The sequence below is a fragment of the Myxocyprinus asiaticus genome, chromosome 20, assembly GCF_019703515.2.
Source record: "Myxocyprinus asiaticus isolate MX2 ecotype Aquarium Trade chromosome 20, UBuf_Myxa_2, whole genome shotgun sequence".
Classification (NCBI taxonomy): domain Eukaryota; kingdom Metazoa; phylum Chordata; class Actinopteri; order Cypriniformes; family Catostomidae; genus Myxocyprinus; species Myxocyprinus asiaticus.
In genome coordinates, this window is record NC_059363.1 from 15,241,220 (window position 1) to 15,266,971 (window position 25,752).

General features: G+C 38.2%; 1 protein-coding gene across 3 annotated transcripts in view; it reads right to left on the reverse strand.

The window, feature by feature from the left end:
* Positions 1 to 25,752, reverse strand: part of ttbk1b (tau tubulin kinase 1b) — a 40,580-nt gene that overhangs the window by 6,197 nt on the left and 8,631 nt on the right. For all 3 annotated transcript variants that reach the window (XM_051647123.1, XM_051647125.1, XM_051647124.1), the window contains 12 exons: positions 18,924 to 19,071; positions 18,491 to 18,564; positions 18,255 to 18,395; positions 17,986 to 18,090; positions 17,085 to 17,150; positions 16,727 to 16,819; positions 16,435 to 16,560; positions 16,094 to 16,248; positions 14,742 to 14,949; positions 14,372 to 14,547; positions 11,794 to 12,310; positions 134 to 1,554 (listed from right to left, as the gene is read on the reverse strand). In XM_051647123.1, the coding sequence (XP_051503083.1) occupies positions 134 to 1,554; positions 11,794 to 12,310; positions 14,372 to 14,547; positions 14,742 to 14,949; positions 16,094 to 16,248; positions 16,435 to 16,560; positions 16,727 to 16,819; positions 17,085 to 17,150; positions 17,986 to 18,090; positions 18,255 to 18,395; positions 18,491 to 18,564; positions 18,924 to 19,071 (3,230 nt within the window). The remainder of the gene's footprint in view (positions 1 to 133; positions 1,555 to 11,793; positions 12,311 to 14,371; positions 14,548 to 14,741; positions 14,950 to 16,093; positions 16,249 to 16,434; positions 16,561 to 16,726; positions 16,820 to 17,084; positions 17,151 to 17,985; positions 18,091 to 18,254; positions 18,396 to 18,490; positions 18,565 to 18,923; positions 19,072 to 25,752) is intronic.

Here is a 25,752-nt window from a genome sequence, read left to right on the forward strand (position 1 = left end):
TCAGCTGATTGCAAGCTTGACAAACATGACCTGTCTGAACCAATGTGATTTTATGTCCAAGTATGTCCAAAATTTTAACTGGTAGTGTAGATGAAAAGGAAAACCATTTAAGATGGTATGCTGCTCCACCCACCTGTATTGAATGAAAGAGACAGATCTCTGGGTTTGCGGGAGGGTCGTGCTCCCTGATTGGTCAAAAGACCCCCTTATGGGTGTAAATGGCCGAGGGATCCTGCTCCTAATTTGCCCATCCGCTCCACTCTCCCCTTTAGTGGAGTCATCTGATTGGTGCATTTCATCCTCAGATGCCGTCGTCGAGACGGACGGTGAGTGGGAAGAGGCTGAGCGAGAACGAACAAGATGTGACTGTTTACGTTCCAGAACGAGACGGGCCAGTTGTTGCTGTCGGCTTTTACGAGTGCGTTGCAACTGCTCTTGACTCGTCTGAGATGATTTGTCCGAGCCGGTTTCCTCCTCAGATGCAAGCACGGGAATACGGCTCCGTCTCTGTGGGTGTGGCTGCGTGTTTCCCACAAACTCCGCCTTTCTACTGGGCAAGTCTGCCTCCTTTGTAGACACAACTTCCTCATATTTTACTTTAGTTTCTCTCTTTTGTTCAGGAGTTGGAGGAGGACACTCTTCTTGTTCGAATTCCTGATACTGGTCTACATCTAGTCTGATGCTGTCTGGTTTGACTTCCATTTTGGTTTCCGTGTAATGGGGTTCTTCAGGGCCAATAGCTGTAGCCTCGAGCTGGTCATGTAACTCAGCTAAAAACACAGTCTCTGCTTCCTGTCTACTACTCTTACTTGATTTCTCCTTCTCTGATTCTTCAGCCTCTCTGTCATTCTCTCTTTCACTCTCTTCCTTTTCTCCCTTATTTACCTCCTTTTCCTCCTCTGCTTCACATTCTTCTACTTTTACTGAAATCTGCTCACTATTGCTCTCTTTTTCCTTCCCTTCACTGACCCCTTTTCGTTCCTTCTCCTCTTTCTCTCCACCTGACTCCTCACGCTCTGTTGATGCCACCTCATCCAGTCCAGATGGACGGTGTCTGGCTGTCATGACATTGAGATGTGTCGTCTCAGCAATGTGGATGAAAGTTCGTTCCACCTTGGTGAACGGCGGTGAGGAAGAACCACTGGTGATCACAGCTGCAGTTGTCATGACGATAGGCCTGGGTTCAGACTTAATGACGGAGGAGAAAGTCCCAGGTTCTGATTCGTCTGGCACTGGTCGCTCTCCCTGTGGAGTCAATGCAGCAAGGGTACCCTGTCCATCTCCAGGTGAAACCTGCCCGTTACCAGCGGAGACAAGAACTAGGGTGCGCGAGCCCTCTTCCTGGTCGTGGTCCCGGTGGGCAGGGGCAATCAGGGTGGAAACAGCACCCTCCGGGCTTCCCTCACTACTGCGAGGGCTTCCATCACTGCCTAACCCTCCCGCCTTTGCGCCTTCCTCTCTTAGATCGTCAAACATCAACACACCAGACATGAAGTCTACTCTTTTCAGACGTGTTTGCGAGGAGGAAGGCAAACATTCAGCCACTGCGACCTCCTGCAGAAATGAGACAAAAAAAATCAGTTGAACAGTGATTAAAAAGAAAGTGGAAATGTTGAGATAAAGGTGAAGTGTGTAATTTTTTCGATGTTAAAATACTTTCTCGTATCCCAGCTGAATATGCAGAGACATATAGTTGAAGTCAGAAGTTTACATACACCATAGCCAAATACATTTAAACTCAGTATTTCACAATTCCTTACATTTAATCATAGAAAACATTCCCTGTTTTAGGTCCGTTAGGATCACTACTTTATATTAAGAATGTGAAATGTCATAATAATAGTAGAGAGAATGATTTATTTCAGCTTTTATTTCTTTCATCACATTCACATTCAGTTTACATACAGTTTGTTAGTATTTGGTAGCATTGCCTTTAAATTGTTTAACTTTGGTCAAATGTTTTGGGTAGCCTTCCACAAGCTTCTTACTGTAAGTTGCTGGAATTTTGTCCCATTCCTTCAGACAGAACTGGTGTACTGAGCCAGGTTTGTAGGCCTCGTTGCTCGCACATGCTTTTTCAGTTTGAGATTGAGGTCAGGGTTTTGTGATGGCCACTCCAATACCTTGACTTTGTTGTCCTTAAGCCATTTTGCGACAACTGTGGAGGTATTCTTGGGGTCATTGACCATTGGAAGACCCATTTGCGACTGAGCTTTAAATTCATGGCTGATGTCTTGAGATGTTGCTTCAATATAGCCACATCATTTTCCTAGCTCATGATGCCATCTCTTTTGTGAAGTGCACCAGTCCATCCTGCAACAAAGAACCCCCACAACATGATGCTGCCACCCCCATGCTTCACAGTTGGGATGGGGTTCTTCGGCTTGCAAGCCTCACCCTTTTTCCTCCAAACATAACGATGGTCATTATTGCCAAAAAGTTCAATATTTGTTTCATCAGACCAGAGAATATTTCTCCAAAAAGTAAGATCTTTGTACCCATGTGCACTTGCAAACTGTAGTCTGGCTTTTTTATGGAGGTTTTGGAGCATTGGCTTCTTCCTTGCTGAGCAGCCTTTCAGGTTATGTCGATATAGGACTTGTTTTACTGTGGATATAGATACTTATCTACCTGTTTCCTCCAGCATCTTCACAAGGTCCTTTGCTGTTGTTCTGGGATTGATTTGCACTTTTTGCACCAAACTACGTTCATCTCTAGGAGACAGAATGCATCTCATTCCTGAGCGGTATGATGGCTGCGTGGTCCCATGGTGCTTATACTTACTTACTATTGTTTGTACAGATGAACATGGTACCTTCAGGCATTTTGGAAATTTGCTCCCAAGGATGTACCAGACTTGTGGAGGTCCACAATTTTTTTTTTCTGAGATCTTGGCTGATTAATTTTGATTTTCCCATGATGTCAAGCAAAGAGGCACTGAGTTTGAAGGTAGGCCTTAAAATACATCCACAGGTACACCTCCAATTGACTCCAATTAGCCTTTCAGAAGCTAAATGGCTAATTGCCTAAAGGCTTGACATCATTTTCTGGAATTCTCCAAGCTGCTTAAAGGCACAGTTAACTTAGTGAATGTAAACTTCTGACCCACTGGAATTGTGATATAGTCAATTAAAAGTAAAACAATCTGTCTGTAAACAACTGTTGGAAAAATTACTTGCGTCATGCACAAAGTAGATGTCCTAAATATCTTGCCAAAACTATAGTTTGCTTATATGAAATCTGTGGAGTGGTTAAAAATGAGTTTTAATGACTTCAACCTAAGTGTATGTAAACTTCTGACTTCAACTGTAAGTTTGTTGATTTCATATGATTTCCCTTAAAAAAAGTGCAAACACTGTGTTGCTTTCAAAGCATTCCTGTTTGTTTGAGAATCACGACCAATTAATGTGTTTGGGGAGGGACTATCTGTTTGCCAGACCGGGGCGTTTTCACAGAACCAAACCTGTTTGAAAACTAAAATTTTATTAATTCCATTTGGTGACGCTAGTGGTGCAGAAATTACACACTTGCCCAAAATTTATGTTTTCAACAAACTTAGTTAACAGCAACAACAATCCAGATTAAAAACAGTTCCCATCATGCACAGCTCACTGTGTGGAAAAAAAGAGCACTCTTCAATCATTTTTCATATCATTTACTTGTGATTTGGTTGTATACAAGCTTTGCAGGATTGTCCTTTTAGAATGACAGACATGGTTAAAAAGGCACAAAAGTCCTTGTAATATTGTAATATTTTCTCTCTACTTTTTTTTTTTGTTTGTTTTTTTTTTTTTATTTTTTTTTTACGATTTGTGATTTCAAGTGTAGACTCAAAGACAGTGCTCAGCAAACAGTATGTACAGCGCAGACACAAAGACAGTGAATGAGACAGAGAAATATATTAGTACAGCAGCAAGTTAAAATATTTGTCCAAAGAGTTATAGTTACAAAAGCCTAAAATACATGCTTGTACATCTTACAAGTCTGCTATACAGTCTATTGTGTTGATTGCACTAAAAAAGCTATTTTGTGAAAGACTCTTGCTGTTGAAAGTTGACCCTGATTCACACAAGTACTTATGAGCTAGCTGGGATCAGCTGATGATTAACATTACAAGCAATAAAAAGTTAAATGTATGATATAAATCTTGACTCAGAAAATTGCTAAACATTTATAAACAACAAAATTTATCTTTGAGTGGCCATCCACAAATTTCTGTTTTTAGGCTTTTCTCAATATGCTACTAAATAAAGTTTAAAAAAAGATTGTTTTTAATATGAATTATTCATTTTTGTGTTTTCAATACAAATTGACAATGCAAACAGTTACTTTTTTAATTCAAGCTGCTTTTGTGTGAATATACATCCTTGTGTGCAGCTCAGAGCTCAAGGTTTGTCTCTGGGGAGTACTAAAGAGCTTGACTTTGACCCAGTTAGAGATGGAGAATGTGAGATGTTATGAATGTTGAATGGCATGAAACAGGCCTGAAATGAAAAAGCAATTCTACATCATTTGGCCTGAGTGAACAATGAAATCAGCAACAACAACAAAATCTGCATGGTACTGAATGAAACAAAGAGATTCACAGATTCAAAAGTAATGCACAAAATTATTTACAGTCTCTCAGTAGGAGAGGATATTTCAAAGAAGGAATCTGTAAAATAATAAACTTCCTCTAACATTCCTCAATATTTGAAGACCTTTCCTCACATTGTGAAAACTGAACACCAACTTAAAGGGTTTTTTCACATGAAATGAAAATTCTGTTATAATTTTTTCACCACAGTTCAAAAGGCATATGACCTTCTTTTCAAAGGAACACAAGAGAAGAAATTTACAAATACAACGAGAACGAATAGTGACTCGTTAATATTCTGCCTATCTCTCCTTTTGTGTTCCACAGAAGAGAGTGACATATGGGTTTGGAGCGACATGGCAGTGAGTAAATAATGATAGAACGTTCACTATCCCTTTAAACACACTAAATCTATTCCAGTGTGTAAATTTACTATAATCACCTAGGCAACAATTTTCTTCATTAGAAAGTATACTGAATTCAAATAAAAATAATTTGTCTTTTCAAGATTAAAATGTGATATAACCACAGTAATTAACAATCTTTAGACCAACAATCCTGCATACTATTATGCTGCATACTGAAGAAAAACTACATGTTTGGTTACTACTGGTCTGTTGTGTCTCTATTTACAGCCTTTCAGTCTGCATTCATCCTCTCGGTTAGGAAGACATTTGGATCAGCTGTCTTACACTGTTCAGACTACACAGACTCTTCTGAACATACAAGTTACAGTACATTGGTGACTCTAGATAAACAGTGATTTGTGTGAATTGCATTAAAACAATGAAAGCAGCACAGATAACCGGAGCCAACTGCAAAGAACACTGAGAATTCTTTTGGATTTGATTGGGCGATTTGGGTCTCAATGCCAAAATTTAAAAAATAATCATGTTTCATAATAGTGTATTTCATTTTCATATGTATTCTATGTATGTTTTTCGATACTCAGAGCTTGTTGCAGTTGGCCCCAATGAGGCAAATTATACTTAAAACTGAAGTGTGAAATTTTACCTGTTAAATTAGTTTCTTCTATCCCAGCTTAATGTGCAGAGACAACTATAAGTAAGCCATTTGTAGGATGACTTCCCAGAAAAGTGTAAATACTGTGGCTCAGCTATCAAAATGAAAGCCATGTACCAATGGCTGTAAATCAGTTATTATTTTTCCAATTCTGTTTAGTGAACCTTATGGGGCAAAAATTACACACATCTGCTTGAAAGAAGAAACTCTGCATATTTAGCAAAATGGTTTGCATATGTATTGATATCCAGCATTGAGTAATAGCATTTTTACAGCAGAGGCATGAATTATAAATGAAGCATTATTATACTGACAATTCAAATTCAATCAATCTTTTCAAGCTTTTCTCCCATAGATATGTCCTTAATTTTTAATTCTGTGCCTGCAGCTGAAGGATCCTACTGTACATATACAGCAATAATTTGCATGTAAATGCTGCTTCATGTTTCCTATATGTCAGTGGAAGTATCTAAGGTGTGATCTGATCACTATGACCTCACAATGCACTGATGTGTCATCTTCATTCAATAGCTTATTTATGCACTGATTAACGTGACAGCTTGTACGACTAAATACTGAAGCAGCATATCAAGTCAATGGCCAGAGGAGAAAAGAAAGGCAACATTCGTGTGCTGAATGATAAAATATAATCAAGTTAAAATGTCTGCATATGATTATCGAACCTCAAATGCATGTGTAATAAAAAGAGGCTCAGTCTTTCTTACACAAAACTATTGCCTGGAGCTCTGTTGCACTTTAATACATGGTATATCTCTATTCCAGAATTTAATTAGCTACTAACATCACTTCATCAGCTAGGATGAAGATCTTTGTAGCCCTCAGATATTTAGATAACCCTAATCATTATTCCTTGACAATCACCAGATATCTCTGATTTTATGCAGTATGCATATGTCTCTGTAATACTGAAAGACAACAATTTGACTGACAAAATAATGTTTACATGTCTTTATATAGCTAAAATGGAAGACAAATGTGATATCACAGTTATCAAAAACAATATATGATTAACGTCGCTGTCTTTCCTACTTTCACTCGGCTATAAGAATCCCTAGTGAGATCATTCGATTTACATTCTGTCATGCTTGCTTACGAAAGCCAATTACAGAGGTGTGTATTGTGGCATTTGACAGGTTATATATGTGCTATTACTGCTGAGATCATACTGATGCGAATGGACTGTGCAAAAAAATTGCTTAGCAAGCACTCTCTGTCCTTCTAGTGTCCTTCATGAACATGCACAGCACACAGCAGGCAAAAACACACATACACACACACACCTACACAGACGCACATCATTTTAAGTTTGGTTATATCTGCTTTTGGATGACATTCATTATAACACAATGACATTCAACCCTGAAAACACAATCACACCATCCGGCCTGCATCACATCGGTCCTCTTACAGAGAAGATGATGGTGTTCATGAGAATCTAAGAGGTCTATGGGACATAAAGATATTCTCTGCATTGTAGTCAATGTGTCCGTCCCCCTGGACACAAGCAGCTCTGCGTTAAACATCCTCCATTTCACAAAAAGGTAAATATGTGTTGTTTGCCTTTGCCTTTGTGTTTGTTTTTTGCTTTCTTTCTTAATTTTTTGAATTTATTTTTTTTATGTAGTGTACAGTGTCTCTATGAGTGAATACACTTTACAGCATTGCTTTGTTGTGTAGAATACAATATAATTTTTCTCTCTCCATTTGTCCTAATTGCTTAAAAGGATGAATTCAACCAGAAATGACAATTCTGTCATGATTTACTCACCATGATGTTGTTCCAAACCCATATGACTTTCAACCACAGAACACATAAAAGGAGATGTTAGGCAGAATATGTAGGGACTGACAGTCTCATTCACCATTGTATGTATTGTATGGAAATAAGATGCAATGAAAGTGAGTGGTGACTGAGGCTGTCAGTCCGTAGCATCCACAGAAGAATGTCGAAACATGTTTGGAACATAAGGGTAAGTAAATGGTGAAAGAATTAAAATTTTTGGGTGAAATGTCCCTTTAAGCTGGAGAGTATCTTATATCTTACTTACATACACACATGCACACATACACACGTGTGTGTCTCCCAATCACAGACCAAGTTTATTGCCCAAGCTTCCGTATTGAATTTGTTTAAACTCTGGGCACATTATGATGTGCTCCCCCTCTAATAAACGCACCACAAGTGTGTGTCTGTGTGTGTTAAGGGTGGTGGATCACGTCTTGTTCATAAGTTTGGCCAGCATTTGCTGAATGTGTAGGCGCGGTAGGTTGAGTACAGAATGGCGAGCTCTGGGGTTGCCTGGCAACAGTGGCATGTGTCTGCGATGGGCATGTCGGTGTGCGGGGCTGCTTTCAGCCGAGCGGCTGCGCTGAATGGCCGCTCCCCCGAGGGTGGGGTCGTGGGGGAAGCGCTCCGTGTCCATGGTAGCGGAGGAAAACACATACGACGCCAGTCTTCTCAAATGGGCGGGCCTCGGGAATGAGTGATGTGGGTGTGGCCTGTCCTCCTCCAACTGAAAAAGACCAATAAGAGCGGAGGAAAAGAGGAATCAGGCTGAGGAAAAACTAAAACGCGAAGTATTGAGGAAAAACGCTACAATGAGTGTGTTTTTGTCTAAATTTGTGTGTGAAAGTGCCCCAGAGCACACACAAAAACACACCAATAAAAACAAGAGATAACGATACATTACATTAAATGGGTGGTACAAACACATACATGTGCTGTAACTCGTTTGGAGGACAAGACCAGCCCACATCTGTCTGAACGCCAAAGACAGGCTTGTTTAAGCTTCATCTTACATGTGAGTGTATGTTCTATATGTTGTGAAGGAGCCAAAGTGTGCACACAGACTCCTGTATGACCAATGAGCAAACTAAGCTTGGGTGTGAATTGTTGAGCGTGAAGGAACACACACGTGAACACACATACTATAAAATACACATATCCATACAACCCAAAAACAAGCACACACAAACACAGCACATATGAACAAGAATTTACAACATACATACATGTACATCATGGGTGTGTACAAACACACACGTACAAACAATGTATGCTAATTTTCAACCCTCTTGAAATACTGGTAAAAAAATTAGTTCATAAAGGACTCTCTGTTACTCTGATGTGTTTAAACAAACCAAAAACTTTTGCAGAAATGTTGCAAAATGAACAAACACAAGCAGTATATCTTAACACTACAATTTTCCCAATTTAAACAAACAATCTAAGCAGCACAGAGATATTACAGCACCTAATTAGAGATGATGAGTCCTGTAAAATCTACCTCTAAGTCCCAAGTCCACACTAGTACGTTTTCAGGTTGAAAACGCATTTATTTTGCTATGGTTAGAATCTGTACTGTAACAGCGTTTTCCACAGAAATGGAAGACAGTCGGAAACAGCTTTTAGTACTGCATATTGTAGAAAACAATGACGTTAGGAAATAAGTTTTTAACTGAAAACATATTAGTGTGGTGGATGTGTCCTTACTGACATAGTTTGGATAGGAACTTCTAAAAAGAATAGAATAATTAAAAAATATTTTTCTTTATTATCTGAACTGATTGTTTGTGCATATCATCTCTATGGGCCCTATTTTAGAGTGCCACGCCTTGAGCGCAGCGCTATGCAATACGTCATACGAGCAAAGTCAGTGGGCATGGCAATGAAGTTTTGATATTTTCGTGAAAGCATGAGCAAAGTCTAGGCACAAGTAGGTTTGGCAAATTTCACGCTAATGGGCAATGTCAAGTGCAATTCATTTCTGAGGTTCTTCTCCGGTTATTACACCATCTGTGACCTATTACATAGTATATTTAATATCCTGTCATGCAACGTCAATATAAATGAAGGCAGCCCATTAATAAAGTAGTGTAAATGGGCTGTATGCATTGCATCCCCTGCACTGTGACTGTATTGTCGTCTGTGCTGTTCTGGTCCACGATGTACTATGTGTTGTTTATGTTTTCTATCTCCTTGAAAATAGAAAATAGAGCCCCAAAACCTTTTGGGTGTCCCTCTATATTGCTATAACAAGCCAAGGCAGAAAATTTCATCTATGTGTTTATTCACATAGATGTAAGAAAACCAAATATACAAGAATTCAGTCATGAACATATAACAACTTTCAAATTAACCACAAAATAAAAGGTAAATCTATGCAAGTGAAAAGGCATAGATTTGACAAGGTGTTATGTATTTAAAAGCATGAAGTTTTTAATGATGAGCTTTTAATGTTAACAAGGATTAATGCAAACTGTTGCCACCTGAATATCATTACAAAATTATTGTAAGTACCAAAAAAAGGAAAATGTGATAAATGATTTTTTTTATTTTTATATATATATATATATGCAATCTTTCTGCTGAAGTCTATGATTAAGACAATCCTGGCATTAGCTTTTTATAATCTGGCCTTATTAATTTTTAACAAGTTAATCACAGCATCACAAACTATGTTTAAGGAATAGTTCATCCCAAAATGAAAACTCTGTAATAATTTACACACCCTAATGTTGTTCCAATCTGTATAACTTTCTTTCTCATGTGGAACATAAAATTAAAACTTTTAATGCATATCCAGGTCTGATAGAGACTCACTTTAACCCTTTAAGCTCTGAGGGTGTTTTTAAAGATTTGCCGTTTCAGTGGCATACCCACAATTAAAGGCTTATAATATTTTTTTATTTTTTTTAAACAAGGAGGGTCAAGTGTTTGGTCTCATTATATAGAAAACTTTTCACATTGATAAATTCTGAGACTATCAGCTGAAGAAACTGTCCTTTTTTTCTTATTTGGCATTATATACCTCAGGGTGTAAATAAGGTGGCACAGAAATCTGCTTTTGTTTTGTTCCCAATCATGTCACCTGTAACTGAGAAAATGTTTGTGTCGATACAACAAAGCAATCAAACGTTGAAGCATTACAAAAATAATTTACCATAGTTTACAAATTACAAGTTACAAATTTATCTCCAAAAACAAAAAAAAACAAAAAAAAAAAAAAAACATAATAAATATACATAAGAACTAATTAAACATGCAAAAACAACAATGACTATAGACGATTTTAGTCATGAGATTTCACAGGAGTTTCATTCTGTGCCATTTGAGTCATCATTGAGTCTGTGTCATGTGCTTGGTGCCATCTCCTGGTGGCCATATTTAAACACAGTGACTGATAACATGACTCTCTGCCCAAATATGGAGGACTATCACCACTGGTTGGAGCAATCTGAACCCAATCCAACTGGTTTAGTGTTCCATGATGCTACAGCAATTCCGATGATGTCATCTGAGCCAGATGGCAAGATACCAGATGCTGTATGCACATTGTGCTTCAACTGGGTTATATATACTTTGTGTGCGGGCTTGTTTTAAAGATAATCACCTCATCAAAGTAATTGTATGTGATATTTGATGTTCTGTTTATTTTTTGTGAAGTTATAAGCGAAAATGTGGCATTTTAGCAACACCTGTTTACATGTAAGATGTATGTTAAAGAAATATACTTAGCTATAACTCGCTATATTTTTGGCTGATTGTATTCTACTCTTTGAGAGCTTTCCAACAACATATGACACATGGCAATTTGATGAGTTTGATGTTTTTACCGATAGCAATAATATGTACAGAGCAAAATTATCAAATTATCAAAAAGGAACACTTCTGATTTTTCTGTAAATTTCAAAGTACTTGTTCAGTTTTGGTCATAATGCCAACATGTATTGAAAAGTAGAGCTTCTAAGCTTTAAAATTATACCTATTTTGAGTTGGTCAAGACTGTAGCTATTAATAATTTGGCAAAAAAAAAATTCTCGCACATTATCCAAGCTTAAAGGGTTAAGCTTAAAAAGGACACAAAAGTGTAAAAGTAAATGGTTCTGAAAAATTCTGAAAATAACATTTTGGGTATCGTATGTCTTCAGAAGACTTGGAATATGAAGCATGAATCGCATTGACTACTCTTATGATTTTATATAAGCTTTAAAGTGAGTCGCTATCAGATGCCATTGTATTGAAAAATTTTCCTTTAGTGTTTTATATAAGACCTCATTTTTGGGGTGATCTATTTCTTTAAATACTGAAGCAAAGATCACACACAAACCTGTTGAGTGTGATCCATTCACACATGCTCACATACATACAGTACACCAAGGTGTGCCCTTACCGTTCCATCAGGTCCAAACGGCTGCGACTCGCTCCTCCGCGGGCAGGTATGAGGCAATGAGTGACAAGGTGAATGGGCAGGGCTTGGTCCTGGCCCCTCCTCCTCTGCTACAATCATCATCCCACGTTGCGTTTTGGGTCGTACCACAGCCTCAGCTCCACCCATCCCATGACCACCTCCCCTCCTTCTCCTCTCCTCGTGGTCCTCCAGGGGGCGTAATTCCTCCGGTTCTTCATCCGTGGTGCCTGAGGTGGTAGGCTCTGCCCCAGGATGGAAGTCTTTTAGCTCTGTTTCTTTATCAATCATCACCCATTCTCTGCTGTCAAAGTCCTCCTCCTCTGCCAGCGGGACTGAGCGGATGAAGGCGTTGCTGTGGGCCTCCTGGTCTCCATCTGCAGAAACATCATGGCGCCCACCACCCAGTCGATCTCCCTGTCCAGCGTCTAAAGAGAGCATCTGAGCAGGCTGGGAAGAGTAGACGTGTCTAGATGGAGAACCCAGCATATCCATACGAGAGCTGCCACAAAACATACAAAGACTAAGCAACAGAGTCAACTGGAAAGCAATATATTTTTAAACTATCCCTAGGACTTATTTTGTAGTCAGTGTTGGGAAGTAATTGATTACATGTAAACTGGATTTCATGTTTACTAATGTTTAATGAAAGGAGGGCAATATGGTACTTTAAGGGTTAGTTCACCCATAACTGAAAATTCTCTCACCATTATCTCACCCTCATGCCATCCAAGGTGTCTTTCTTCAGCAAAACACAAATTAAGATTTTTAGAAGAATATTTCAGCTCTGTAGGTCCATAAAATGCAAGTGAATGGGTGCAAAAGTACATATAGCCATCATAAAAATAATCTATACAATTCCAGTGGTCTAATTAATGTCTAATTAATGTCACGTGACATAAGTGCGTAAGCCTCCTCTGCATAGATATTCATATGTAGATCCCTTATTAGCAGCTGTTTCTATAGACCACAGTACTTTTTCAACACAAAAGGAGTTTAAGCTGTGGTCTGAGCAAGGAGCTCGGTCTGAGGCATCTCCTCCACTCAATCCGATTCAAAAAGCTCTCCTTGTTGACCGTTCCAAGATGGCGCCACAACTGACTTATCCAAACCAGCTAAATGAGGCATCTATGTATCTATGCTCCTCTTTTGTAAACAACACTTTTTGTGTTTTTCGTATTTCACATGTCAGTTCTCACGTGAACTTGCCAACGTGCATGACCTCGACCCTTGTGAATTTTTAGTAAAAAAAGGTTTTATATATTAATTCATTTCTTACACACCATCATTTTGCTTCAGAAGACATTAATTAGTCCACTGGAGTCAAACAAACTACATTTATGATGGCTATAAGTGCTTTTTGAAGCTTCAAAAATTTGGCACACATAACTTTTATGGACCTACAGAGCTGAAATATTCTTAAAAAAAATCTTCATTTGTGTTCTGAAGAAGAAAGAAAGACATTCACATCTGGGATGGCATGAGGGTGAGTAAATTATGAGAAAATTTTCATTTTTGGGTGAACTAATCCTATAATACACTCAAATTAGATTGCAATAAGCAAAACATGCAATAAGTAATCCAAAAGAAATCAGATTAGATTATATAAAATTAGATTTTATAAAACTTGTACATCAATATTAAACATAATCCTTTGTGTATACACATAGCTGTTTCTAACTGTGTTTGAAGTCTGTTGCTTTAATCGTAACATCCCCAAAACATGAAGACTTCTATTTGTCTGCTTAAAATTGTTTTGTTGTAATTCGCATAATTAGCTGGAGTGTGTAATCAACTAATTATGAAAACATTGGTTTAAAAACATAGGCATTTTTTTTTTTGGACCAAAGCAGTATGACATGTCTTTTGGAACCATATTATTAAATGTAGCATTAATCTCAGATAATATATTATAAATAATCTGATGTGATTATCTAATCCGATAATAATAATAAAACACTGAGATCAAGCCATAATTTTTGGATTAATAAACATCACATAATAATATAAAAAAACAGATATTCAAACCAAAAGGGGACATGAAAATATGTATTGTCTCCATTAAAATATGACTGTAGTAGTCTTTAATCTTAACCTAGTCAAGATATGATCCCACAAATACCATATGTTACCATAATAAGCGGAGTATGCACAGAGAACATCTCTTATATTTCTCTACATAATATATGCAACATTATTTCCTTTCAAAGAAAATTCTATTAGTTTTAATCTTAGTCTAGTCCTATTAAAAATCCTATTATTACTTTAGAATGACAAGCTGTTATGATCCTCAAAATGCCATATGTTACCATAATAAGATGAATATGCACAGAGAATGCACTTCTCTTTTATTTAATTCACAGATGCAGTCCTAAATGCCAGAGCAGAACGTTATAGCACAAAACAAAACTTTACATGTTTTCACCTCAGAGAGCAGTTTCTGTGTTTTTCTTACTAACAAGATATATATGGTCGGTTGGGTGAACAAAAAGTAAAATACCTTTCTAAAGGTCACCATGGGGGGCAGGATGATCACCTTTATAGAATCACAAGCTCTCCTTACCGTTTATCCATGCCATCTCCTCTATCCTCAGCAGCAGACAGGTGGTCTGATTCTGGGCTGTTAACTCTCCGGTACCTCGGAGGGCGGGCCTGAGTGTCTGCTTCACCACCCCTCACTGGGGACACAGACCGTACTCCTCCTGCAGACTCCTCTCCCTCTTCTGCCGCTACCTGTGTCTGAAAGTGTTACACAAATGATTTATATTTACAGTATTGTTTAGGTTCTGTTTGGTTGGAAATGATGATGTATTCCAATTCAGCAAATTTTTTCATTTGGAGATCTTGCAACTATTCCAGATTTACTATTCAATTGTCTTTTGAGGACACAATCAATGAAACTAAATGTTAATGCTTTACACATAATATACTACCTTACTAATGCTGATCCTGAGTTTGTTACGGTTGAAGTCAGTTTCGTCCCAACCTTTACCAGCAGGCTGGGCTGGTGCGGGTTCGCTAGGCCTACTGGGTATCAGACCAGGTGGGGCATTCTCCTGGTCACTCAGGTGTTCATCTTGCAAAACATCATCAGTGTTTTCCCTTGGTAATTCCCCAGGTACTGGTATCACATTCACCAACCTGAGACAATCAAGAGCCATCAGAGACATGTTAGATTCACAAACAATTCTATTTAGTCACATCAGACTCAATCCAGAGTCATATCAGAATCCCAACAGATCCAGAATCACATCAGTCAATCCAGAGTCACATCAGAGCCAATTCATTGTCAGATCAAAATCTATAAAAAGTCACACCAGAGTCAATCCAGAGTCACAGGAGAGTAAATCTAGAGTCACATCAGAATCTGTTTAAAGTCAAATCAGAATCTATGCAGTCAATCCAGTCACATTAGTCAATCCGGAGTCACATCAGTCAATCCAGAGTCACATTAGAGTCAATCCGGAGTCACATCAGAGTCAATCCAAAGTCACATCAGAGTTTATTCATAATCACAGCAGATTCTTTTCAAAGTCACATCAGTCAATCCAAATTCACATCAAAGTAAACTGGGAGTCACATCAGAAACTGTTCAAAGTCACATAAGTGTCAATCTAGAGTTCACAACACATCAGAGTCAATCCAGAATTACATCAAAATCAATCTGAAGTTACATTAGAGTCTATTAATTCACATCAGTCAATCCAGATTCACAGCAGAGTCAATCCACAGTCACATCAGAGTTACTCCAAAGTTACAGTAGAATATATTCAAAGTCACATCAGTCAATCCAAATTCACATCAGAGTCAATCCAGTCACAACAGGGTCAATCCAGAGTAATGTGAATCAGAATATTTTCAAAGTCACAACAGAGTCAGTCTAGAGTTCACAACAGAGTCTATTCACAGACAAATCAGAGTCAATCTATTCACAACAAAATCAATCCAAAGTTACATTAAAGTCTATTCACAGTCACATCAGTCAATCCGGAATTACATCAGTCTTTTTAAAGTCACATCAGAATCTGTTCAGTCACATCAGAGTCAATCCAGAGTCACATTAGTGTCTTTTCAGAGTCACATAATATTCTATTCAAAGTAACATTTGAGTCAGTCTAAAAGTCACGAGTCTATTCACAGTCACATCAGAGTCAATTCAGAGTCAAATCAGATTATTTTTAAAGTCAGATCACTGTCAATCCACAGTCACATTTGAGTCTATTCAAAGTCAGTGGTCTGTCATGATCTTTTGTAGGAGTATGTGTAAACATGTTTATATTCTTACCCCACGATGGCAGCAGTTTGCCTTGTGTTTTGTTGTGGTGGTGTGTTTGTGCTGCTAGGGAGGGCTGTATCTGTTCCAGATTTTTCCCAATCGTATGACTCATTCTCTGTTATCACCCTCTCTTTCATGCTGTTCTCAAACACTGACATTAGCAACTACAGAGACAAGAGAAGATCAAAAAAATAAGAAAGAGTGAGAAAATTAAGATTTAAAGGAGATCTTGAAAATTAAGGTATGACACCACAGTCCAAAGAGCCAAAAATAGTCCACAACTTTGAAAAGTATTTCTGGTGTATACACAAGAGCAGTTGGTTGACTAGCGGTATATTTGAATAATTTACCTGATAATCAGGTTTGGTGTAGTAATCTAAATCCAGCACATGGTCATAGAAGATATGAAACTCAGCAGGCATGTGTTTCAACAACATCCTGTGCTCATAACGTTCTTTAATCTGTCCCACCTGCTCCTGTTCATCAGACACATTACAAAAACATTTAATAGGAAAAAATTCAAAGAGCCTTAAATATTTTAAGCCAAAGCTTTTATGACTGAGTACAATGAAGGTTAATTCACTCAGTTCAATCCCATTATATTCATAGTCACTGGCTAATGTGAGAGCTAATGTGTCTTACCTTATCTTTTATCTTTCGCCAGGGTAACTGTCCAACCGTAAACTCTACCAGCATATAAAACAATGACCACAAATCATCGTGACGACCCATTTCCTGTTAAGAAGAATACATTTATTTATTTATTTTTAAAAACAGGTATTGAAAACTATTTTCAGATGACATCATTAGAAAACAAAAGAAACACTTATGATGCAAAACAGTGTTACATTTTCACTAGATCACAGGATTTTTATAAGAGCGCAGTGATTACATTCAAATAAAACGAAGAATTTAGCCAAGTAAAAGTCTGTTAGTTTTAGAAATTTATAGGAGCAGTACATTTTCGTTTAGCATAAATAAGTGCTATGACTAGACTCACCTTATTTTTATGTGCATTAATGGAAGCATAGCGAACTGTTCCTCGGAATCCTGCTACTGTCCTCGGCTAGAGTAGACATTTAAAAGAGCCTCACAATAAGGATTCGTGCCATTTTAATATTACACTTTGAGTTAGTTTGGATTAAGTAAATATAAAGCAAAACCAACCAAACATGAGAAGAAAAGTATAGAAGCGTGTAGCAACAAAAATGATAAATGTATTTGTTACTTTTTATTTTGCCTTTTTATGGGGATTCCCTCTTGATTGTGTGCATTTGTTAAGCTCACGTACGAGGGGTTTTTCACATATACTGTACAGGGACATTGCATATAAAGGTGCAGGATGCAGGTATGAGATGGTGTAGCAGAGGTGTGGATGTGTCCAAAAGTCAAAGTGAACAAAGTGCAGGACTAAGGGTCTATAATTTAAGGGCACAGGCATTAGATATGAGTTTCTATAGGCCTTCAGAGGAAAGAGGCTAATTTTGGAAAACTCACAATGTGACTGTCGCTATGGTAACAGGGACAAACATCTTTGGTGGGGGAGCATGCGATTCAACATGAGAGCCAAAAACAGAACTGCAAAACAAAACTGAGAAAAGTGAAACATAAAAATAAATTCAAAATACAAATAATAAGATTTATTAGGAAAGGAAAATACAACAAAATAACTCATGAAACATAAAACATTGCAACTATACATAAAACTAATGTGCATATACAGGAAACAGAAATTTGAAAAATTGAAAATGTTTCTTATTATTAACAAACTTTCTGTCTTTGCACTGAAAGACAATGTTATGCTTGAAACCCATTAAATTAAGAATAGAAACAGTTGAGAAAATATAAAGAAGGTAGGAGTATTTAGATTTACCACAAAATAAAGCCAAAGTAATACTTACCGGCCGTACCTCCCCATTTGTATTTGTGTATTGACGAGCTAATCCAAAGTCCAGCATGTAACATTTCCTACAGGTGGACGGCAACCGGCCCATGGCAAAGTTAGACTATGGATAGAAGAGACACCAGTATCAGCTGTCCTGTGTTTGTGTAGTAGGGTACAGCCAGGCAAATGGATTGGAAAAAATAAATGCCAGATTGACCATCCTGTCTTAAGAGACTATCTGACGGGCATGGAGAGGAGAGGAGAGGAGAGGAGAGTGAGACGTACAGGTTTAATGTCTCGGTGCAGAAAGCCCACAGAGTGAATGGCTTCAATGGACTCCAGGATCTGTTTCCCCAGCCGTAGAGTCGTACTCAAACTGAATGTCCCTCTAGGCTGACTCCGCCTCAGATCAGCCAGATTTCTTCCCTACAGAGAGAGAAAGAGAGAGAGTATCAGCTGCAGTCTCTCATTCTCACATACAGACACACACACATAGAAACAGAATTAAAATCCTACCGTACCTGCAGCTGCATTACAACGTAATTGAACTTGTCATTTCTCCCACATCCAATGAATTTGCAAACATGATTCTTTCCTGCACAAAGCAGCAATGTCACAGATATTACACATAAGTTTCAGATGCTGTATTCCAGCTGACATTTTCCATCCAGTGTTGACTACGGACATATACACATTCTCATAAACACACTCTCACATACAAAACACATTTAGTGAGCAGGTGCAGAGGCAGTGACCAGAGGACATCTGGAAATTTATAGCATGTCCTTTATGAAGGTTATAAAAGACAGAGAGAGAGAGAGAGAGAGAGAGAGAGAGAGAGAGAGAGAGGTAATCCTTTTCTTCAATTCCCCCATCTGATTCATGATCTCAATAAATATGTATCAGAACAGATAAAAAGGGCACAAAATGTACACGTATTCTCTGTCTCCTCACCTTGCAGTTTTTTCAGTACAGCAACCTCCATTTTTAGCACTTGTTTGGGCTGTTGGGCAGATTCCACCTTTAGCGCTACATTTTCCCGTGTCAACAGGTCGTAGGCCTCATATATCTCCCCAAACCCGCCACCCCCTATCTTCTTCAGCTGAATATCCACACACAGAGAAACAATAGAGGGTCAGTCATGACTGCATTGATTTTAAATGTGCATTCTGCAATTTTTTTTTTTTTAAATTTTATATTATTTTGTGAGCTGCCCAATACGGTAGTCATCTTGAACTTAAAGTGACACCTAGCCACACCCAAACTGGATGCAGCATCATGCAAAAGCAAACATTTTTTTTTTTGTTTGTTTTTTAAACACAGATTTGCCATGTTTGGTCAGCCATGATTTATTCCACAAGTGAAAGTGTCCAATAGTAGGGTTGGTTACAAAAAAAACAAAAAGAGTCCTGAGCTTGAACTGTAAAAACCAATTGAACTCTAAGGAAAAACCAGCTGAATTCAAAGGAAATGTTTTATGGCTTATAACTGCCTGGATTTTTTGACCAACAATAGGGTGAATTCGGGTGAATTGGGGCTCTTTTGTCATTCATCTCAGGCGCGAGGCTACATAAGGGCCAGAGTGGCACTAGTTCACCCAGATTGACGGCTGGTCCACCCAATCAAAACTGCAGGAATATAAGAACAGTTTGCAAATAAAAAGAAACTGCATTTTGTTGCACGCAAAATAGATCACATGCAAGACAATAATCATATTCCTGTTTAAATATCGTTAGAAATTTTTTTTTCTATTTAAATAAATAGTTTGATATGATTATGGTGAACTGAAATGGGTTGCGGCGCGCTTCTTACCGAGTCGCTCGTGTTCTCTGCACTGCACAGCTCTCTACAGTCATGCCTGTAAACAGATCCGCTTACTGCGCTTAGTACCAAAATTATGTATTCATGCTTTGTCTCAATTAATTTATTATTATTATTATTATTATTATTATTAATATTATTATTTGGGAGTGTGGTAGATGTTTCTGTAGATGACATGGCAGGGTATGAAATTAGCGGGTAATTTTGCTCGTCATCTACCCGCAACTGTGTGGCAGGCGACCTTTAAGACTTCTCGGAGTGACAAATGACAAGAAACGCTGTTAGACACAAATACACGCGTTTGAGGAAGCACACTTTATCATATTTTGGAAAACAGATGAAAGAGAAGCCACCAATGCACATGTCTGATTCTCTGTGTGTTTAGAGGTTTATTGGCACGTTGGCGCTCAGGCGCACAGCGCGAGCGTGTCTAGAGGAACACGCGCATAATACAAGTTATTTTATTTCTCACTATTTCTTCCCTGTTCGTTATCTGGGAACAATTTGCAGGAATAGTGTCGTCTATGAGAATACTGAATATGATCTCAGACCATCTCAGGATGCAAGGACATTGGGACAAAAGGTGAATTGTCATATGTGTCATAATTCAGTAGCTACAAGCTCAGTAATGGTTCTTGACCAAGAAGTTTCTCTTCTGTGCTTGTCTACTCTTTAGCCTCCATTTGAATGTAACATTCCCCAGACCCCAACTCTAGGACAGCTGTTAAAGCTACAATATGTAACTTTAGGCCCTCTAGTGGTTAAAAAATAAAACTGCATGCGTCTTGTGGAAGAACATTGTTTTGGTTGTGCTTCGGCTCTGCTCCTCTGTGCGGATGAATGTGGATCAAGGCACCGGTGTACACTGGATACAGGACATCTTATCAGAGCGAACTGACAAATAAATAACGAAAGAAAGGAAAAGACGGATATCCGAAAACATGTCATCTGAGCAGGTAAGTGCCATATCTTATGCTGTTGTTTTGACTTATTAGAAACATTGATGTTTTGAAATAAATGACGTTACAAAAGTTAGGCAATGTTCGTTAACATTAGACATAACGATTGCTAGTCTAATAAGGTCAAACGTTGTAAAGTTTTTATAACTACAGGATATTCTGGCCAAATAGACCACAGTAGTGACTAATTTATAGATTGCCATTGTTACCAACCAGTGGTCAACATCATTTCAAGACTCACATGTCCTTGGCAAGCCTAGGACTAAAGGATTTATTTATATAAATTATTGCCATTATTAAGAAAAATACACACGTGTGCTAGCAAGTGAAATGTTCTGCACAGATTACAGTATAATTGTATTTCACCACACACACACACAGACGTATGTGTGTGTGTGTGTGTGTGTGTGTGATTACACAACTACACATAAACCATATCAATAAAATATCTTACCTGTTGAGTAAGAAAAAAGCCATCTCTGGGTTGCTTTTAAATCCTTTCAGATCTCAGAGTTGTCACCACCTCTGAAAAACCAAGCCGATGTTAATTCGGGTTTTATTATGAACGCTGTCACTTTCTCTTTTTGCTTGTAGACTCTGCTCTGTACGGGGTTTCTTTGTTTTTACAACCGGTTATTCCCTGGAGGTTTGCCGTTTTGAATGATCCAGGGTAAATTTTTCTCATTCATTGTGACAACAACCTTTCAGGTTCACGCTACTCCCACACACGCGCTACAGTAGCCGGAGCTTATTTTCTCTGTGTACGGATATGATGTCAACATGCACGGGCGAATGACGTATGTATGCAATTTCCAGCGAAATCCGTACCGACAGCACTAAAATATAAATCATTATTATAGGTTTATCAAAGTGTATTTGGTTAAAGACATGGTTTGGAAGATGGATTTTTGTTGCACTCTCTCATTAATAACATTTTGTTATTTAAAAAAAAAAAAAAAAAAAAAAGGTTACATAGTGTAGCTTTAAATAGAACATCTGATTCACTCCCGTTTTTCACCAGACCATTATTTTACATAGACTACTAACCAAAAGTAATATTTTGCGACATTGCAGCAGCTCCACGTAGCCCAGAATGTAAGCCAAATAAGAGTTGTCAGATTTTAAAGATTCGATCTTTGGGGAAATAGCCAACGCTTGGTTTCCCGATAACGTTGTAACTTAAACCTTTACGATCATCTTAACTGACATCGTTCGTTATTTTAAGATGGAGTAATGCCTGTTTCCCAAACCAGCATGTAGATTGCTCGTTATAAAGTTGAACTTAAGTGATTTGTTATGAAAGCTGTCCGGTCCAAAGGTGCTGATCACTTTGGCAGATATGTCCAGATGTTTGTCTTCTCAAAATGAAAATAATCTGGAAATACTAACAAACATGGAAGTTGTTTGTAACCTTGTCGAGGTGCTGAAATTTATTAACTATTACATAATTCAAATAAATAATTACGGCTTTGGTAAGGCAGGGTTTCAGATGTTTGCTCAGCTTGTAAAGATAAATAAAAGTGACGCAAGGAGTGTGTGTAACGTGAATGTACCTGATGAGCATCACATCATAATAAGGGGACCTCATGTAGCCTGTGTTTCTTTGGCTGGAAATTGAACAGATGCCAAAGAACATGATTAAAATGACGGACATCAGTACTGAACTACTCAAAGACCTTTCTAAACAGAATGAAGGGAATCTCTCATAGCACACTTTAACCTCCTATGGTAAACATATTTTATTTATTTATTTAGGCCAATTTATTTAAGTTTTAAACTGCAGGGTCACTTTACCCACATACACTATATTGCCAAAAGTATTCGCTCACCCATCCAAATAATTGAATTCAGGTGTTCCAATCACTTCCATGGCCACAGGTGTATAGAATGAAGCACCTAGGCATGCAGACTGCTTCTACAAACATTTGTGAAAGAATGGGCCGCTCTCAGGAGCTCAGTGAATTCCAGCGTGGTACTGTGATAGGATGCCACCTGTGCAACAAGTACAGTCGTGAAATTTCCTCGCTACTAAATATTCCACAGTCAACTGTCAGTGGTATTATAACAAAGTGGAAGCGATTGGGAATGACAGCAACTCAGCCACGAAGTGTTAGGCCACGTAAAATGACAGAGCAGGGTCAGCGGATGCTGAGGCGCATAGTGCGCAGAGGTCGCCAACTTTCTGCAGAGTCAATCGCTACAGACCTCCAAAGTTCATGTGGCCTTCAGATTAGCTCAAGAACAGTGCGTAGAGAGCTTCATGGAATGGGTTTCCATGGCCGAACATCTGCATCCAAGCCATACATCACCAAGTGCAATGCAAAGCGTCGGATGCAGTGGCGTAAAGCACGCTGCCACAGGACTCTAGAGCAGTGGAGACGCGTTCTCTGGTGTGACGAATCACGCTTCTCCATCTGGCAATCTGATGGACGAGTCTGGGTTTGGCGGTTGCCAGAAGAACGGTACTTGTCTGACTGCATTGTGCCGACTGTGAAGTTTGGTGGAGGGGGATTATGGTGTGGGGTTGTTTTTCAGGAGCTGGGCTTGGCCCCTTAGTTCCAGTGAAAGGAATTCTGAATGCTTCAGCATACCAAGAGATTTTGGACAATTCCATGCTCCCAATGTGTGGAAGAACTTGACTGGCCTGCACAGAGTCCTGACCTCAACCCGATAGAGCACATTTGGGATGAATTAGAGCGAAGACTGTGAGCCAGGTCTTCTCGTCCAACATCAGTGTCTGACCTCACAAATGCGCTTCTGGAAGAATGGTCAAAAATTCCCATAAACACACTCCTAAACCTTGTGGAAAGCCTTCCCAGAATAGTTGAAGCTGTTATAGCTGCAAAGGGTGGGCCGACGTCACATTAAACCCTATGGATTAAGAATGGGATGTCACTTAAGTTCATATGCGTCTAAAGGCAGGTGAGCGAATACTTTTGGCAATATAGTGTATGTCTAAAGAAATCTGTTTAATAAGATAATCTTTCTATTGCTATCATAGTTATTATTATCAAATAAGGCCAATAAAACATTATACTTTATTATGTGTTATGTAAATTTAGATTTATCTTTAGATCTAATTTAGACCTATCACGTCACAGACTGTGAAGACTGCCAGTTGATTTCAATGCAATTTTTTCACACTTTTTTATCCTCTAAAACAGTGTACAATGGCTTTCCAATGATCAAATATATTAATATAATTTATTTAATGTCCCTTTATCTCTGATAAACTGTGAAAGATGTGAGAAAGATACATTTAAGTTGCACTTAATGGACTTAAGAGTGGTTCAAAGCTCTCGTTATTTTACAAATGTTTTTACTTAGATAACAATGCTTTTGGGAAATGCACCGGAGATTATGTACTACTTAAGTGCTACTAACATTCTTCTTAGAGCTTCTGGAAACCCAGCCAACACCTGCGAAAAGCAGGTGGACTGAAAAGTGTCTAATAATAATAATGTTTATTATCTCTTATTTTAATTTATTGTATTTATTTATATTGCCATTTCATTTTTCATTGTGTAACAGGGTCAGAAATGTGCTTCCACTTGCTTTACTTAATTTTGTGTATGACTCTTTAATTATATTTAAGCTGCACTCTCCACCCATTGGCTGGTGCTGTGTTGCGAACTGGTTCCGGTTGGGTCATTAATGTTCGCGCCAGCAGAGAGAGTGGTTGTGGTGGGTGAGTGCTCCCCGGAAAAATATTTTAATTAATTTTATCTTATTTTTGGGGGGGTTTACATCGCCATGTGTTTTGTTTTGAAAGTGTACTGTATGCTCTCTTCTCAAGCTACCATGTTTTATGTGTAGTAATGTTTGATTTAATGTCATCCTCATTATACAACATGCATTAGCATGATTATTGGGACGGACCACCGCTTTTCAATGTGTTTAAACAGGAACAGACTTTATATGTTAAATAATCTGTAATTATTGTATACTTGTCCTATATTTTGCATACATAAAGATTCAGATTTGCGCCAGCCGAGAGAGTGGTTATGGTGGAATATGCGTAAGCTTGATTATTGGGACTGACCACCGCTTTTCAGTGTGTTTAAACAGAATAAAATCCACCAAAGTTGTGAGATGGTGTCAACTGAGTGCTTTATTCAACACAACGCAGAGACAACCCCATTACAATTGCATCAATATGACCTATTAAGATACATTTCTAATAATAAATGTAATAATTGTAAATAAATAAATAAATAAATAAATAAATAAATATTGTTATTGTACATGTAATTACGCAACTCTAAGTATTAGGTAAATGCACAAATATTGACTCATAAAGGCTGAGGAAAGGGGCGCACTTCATTATATTCACGATGAAATTAGGCACAGAATAAAGGTCCACCCTGTTTCACCAAGGTCCACTCATTTGGAGATTTCTGGCCTCACCACGATCTCATTCAAAAAAGTGGTCCAATTTACCTGAATTTACTCTAAACTGTAACCGAAACCAAAAGGAGTTTGAGAAAATTTGAATGGCTGAAATTTGACCTACTGAACATATTACTGAAATCTCCTCAACCCAGCAAATAGGCCATCACCATTGTACCCATGATCGAGACTCTTTGCATAAAGTGATAGTTCACACAAAAATGGAAATTCTCTCATCATTTACTCACCCTCATGCCATCTCATATGTGTATGACTTTCTTCTGCTGAATACAAATGAAGATTTTTAGAAGAATATTTTAGCTCTGTAGGCCTATACAATGCAAGTGAATGGTGGCCAGAACTATGAAGCTCCAAAAAGCTCAAAGGCAGCGTAAAAGTAATCCATAAGGCTCCAGTTGTTAAATCCATTTAGAAGCAATATGATCGGTGTGGATGACACACAGATCAATATTTAAGTCCTTTTTTGTTTTTTTACTATACATTTCCATCTTTGACCAGCTACAGTAGATAGCGATATGCATGAAGAATGCGTGGAAGTGAAAGTGGAGATTTATTGTAAAAAAGGACTTAAATATTGATCTGTTTCTCACCCA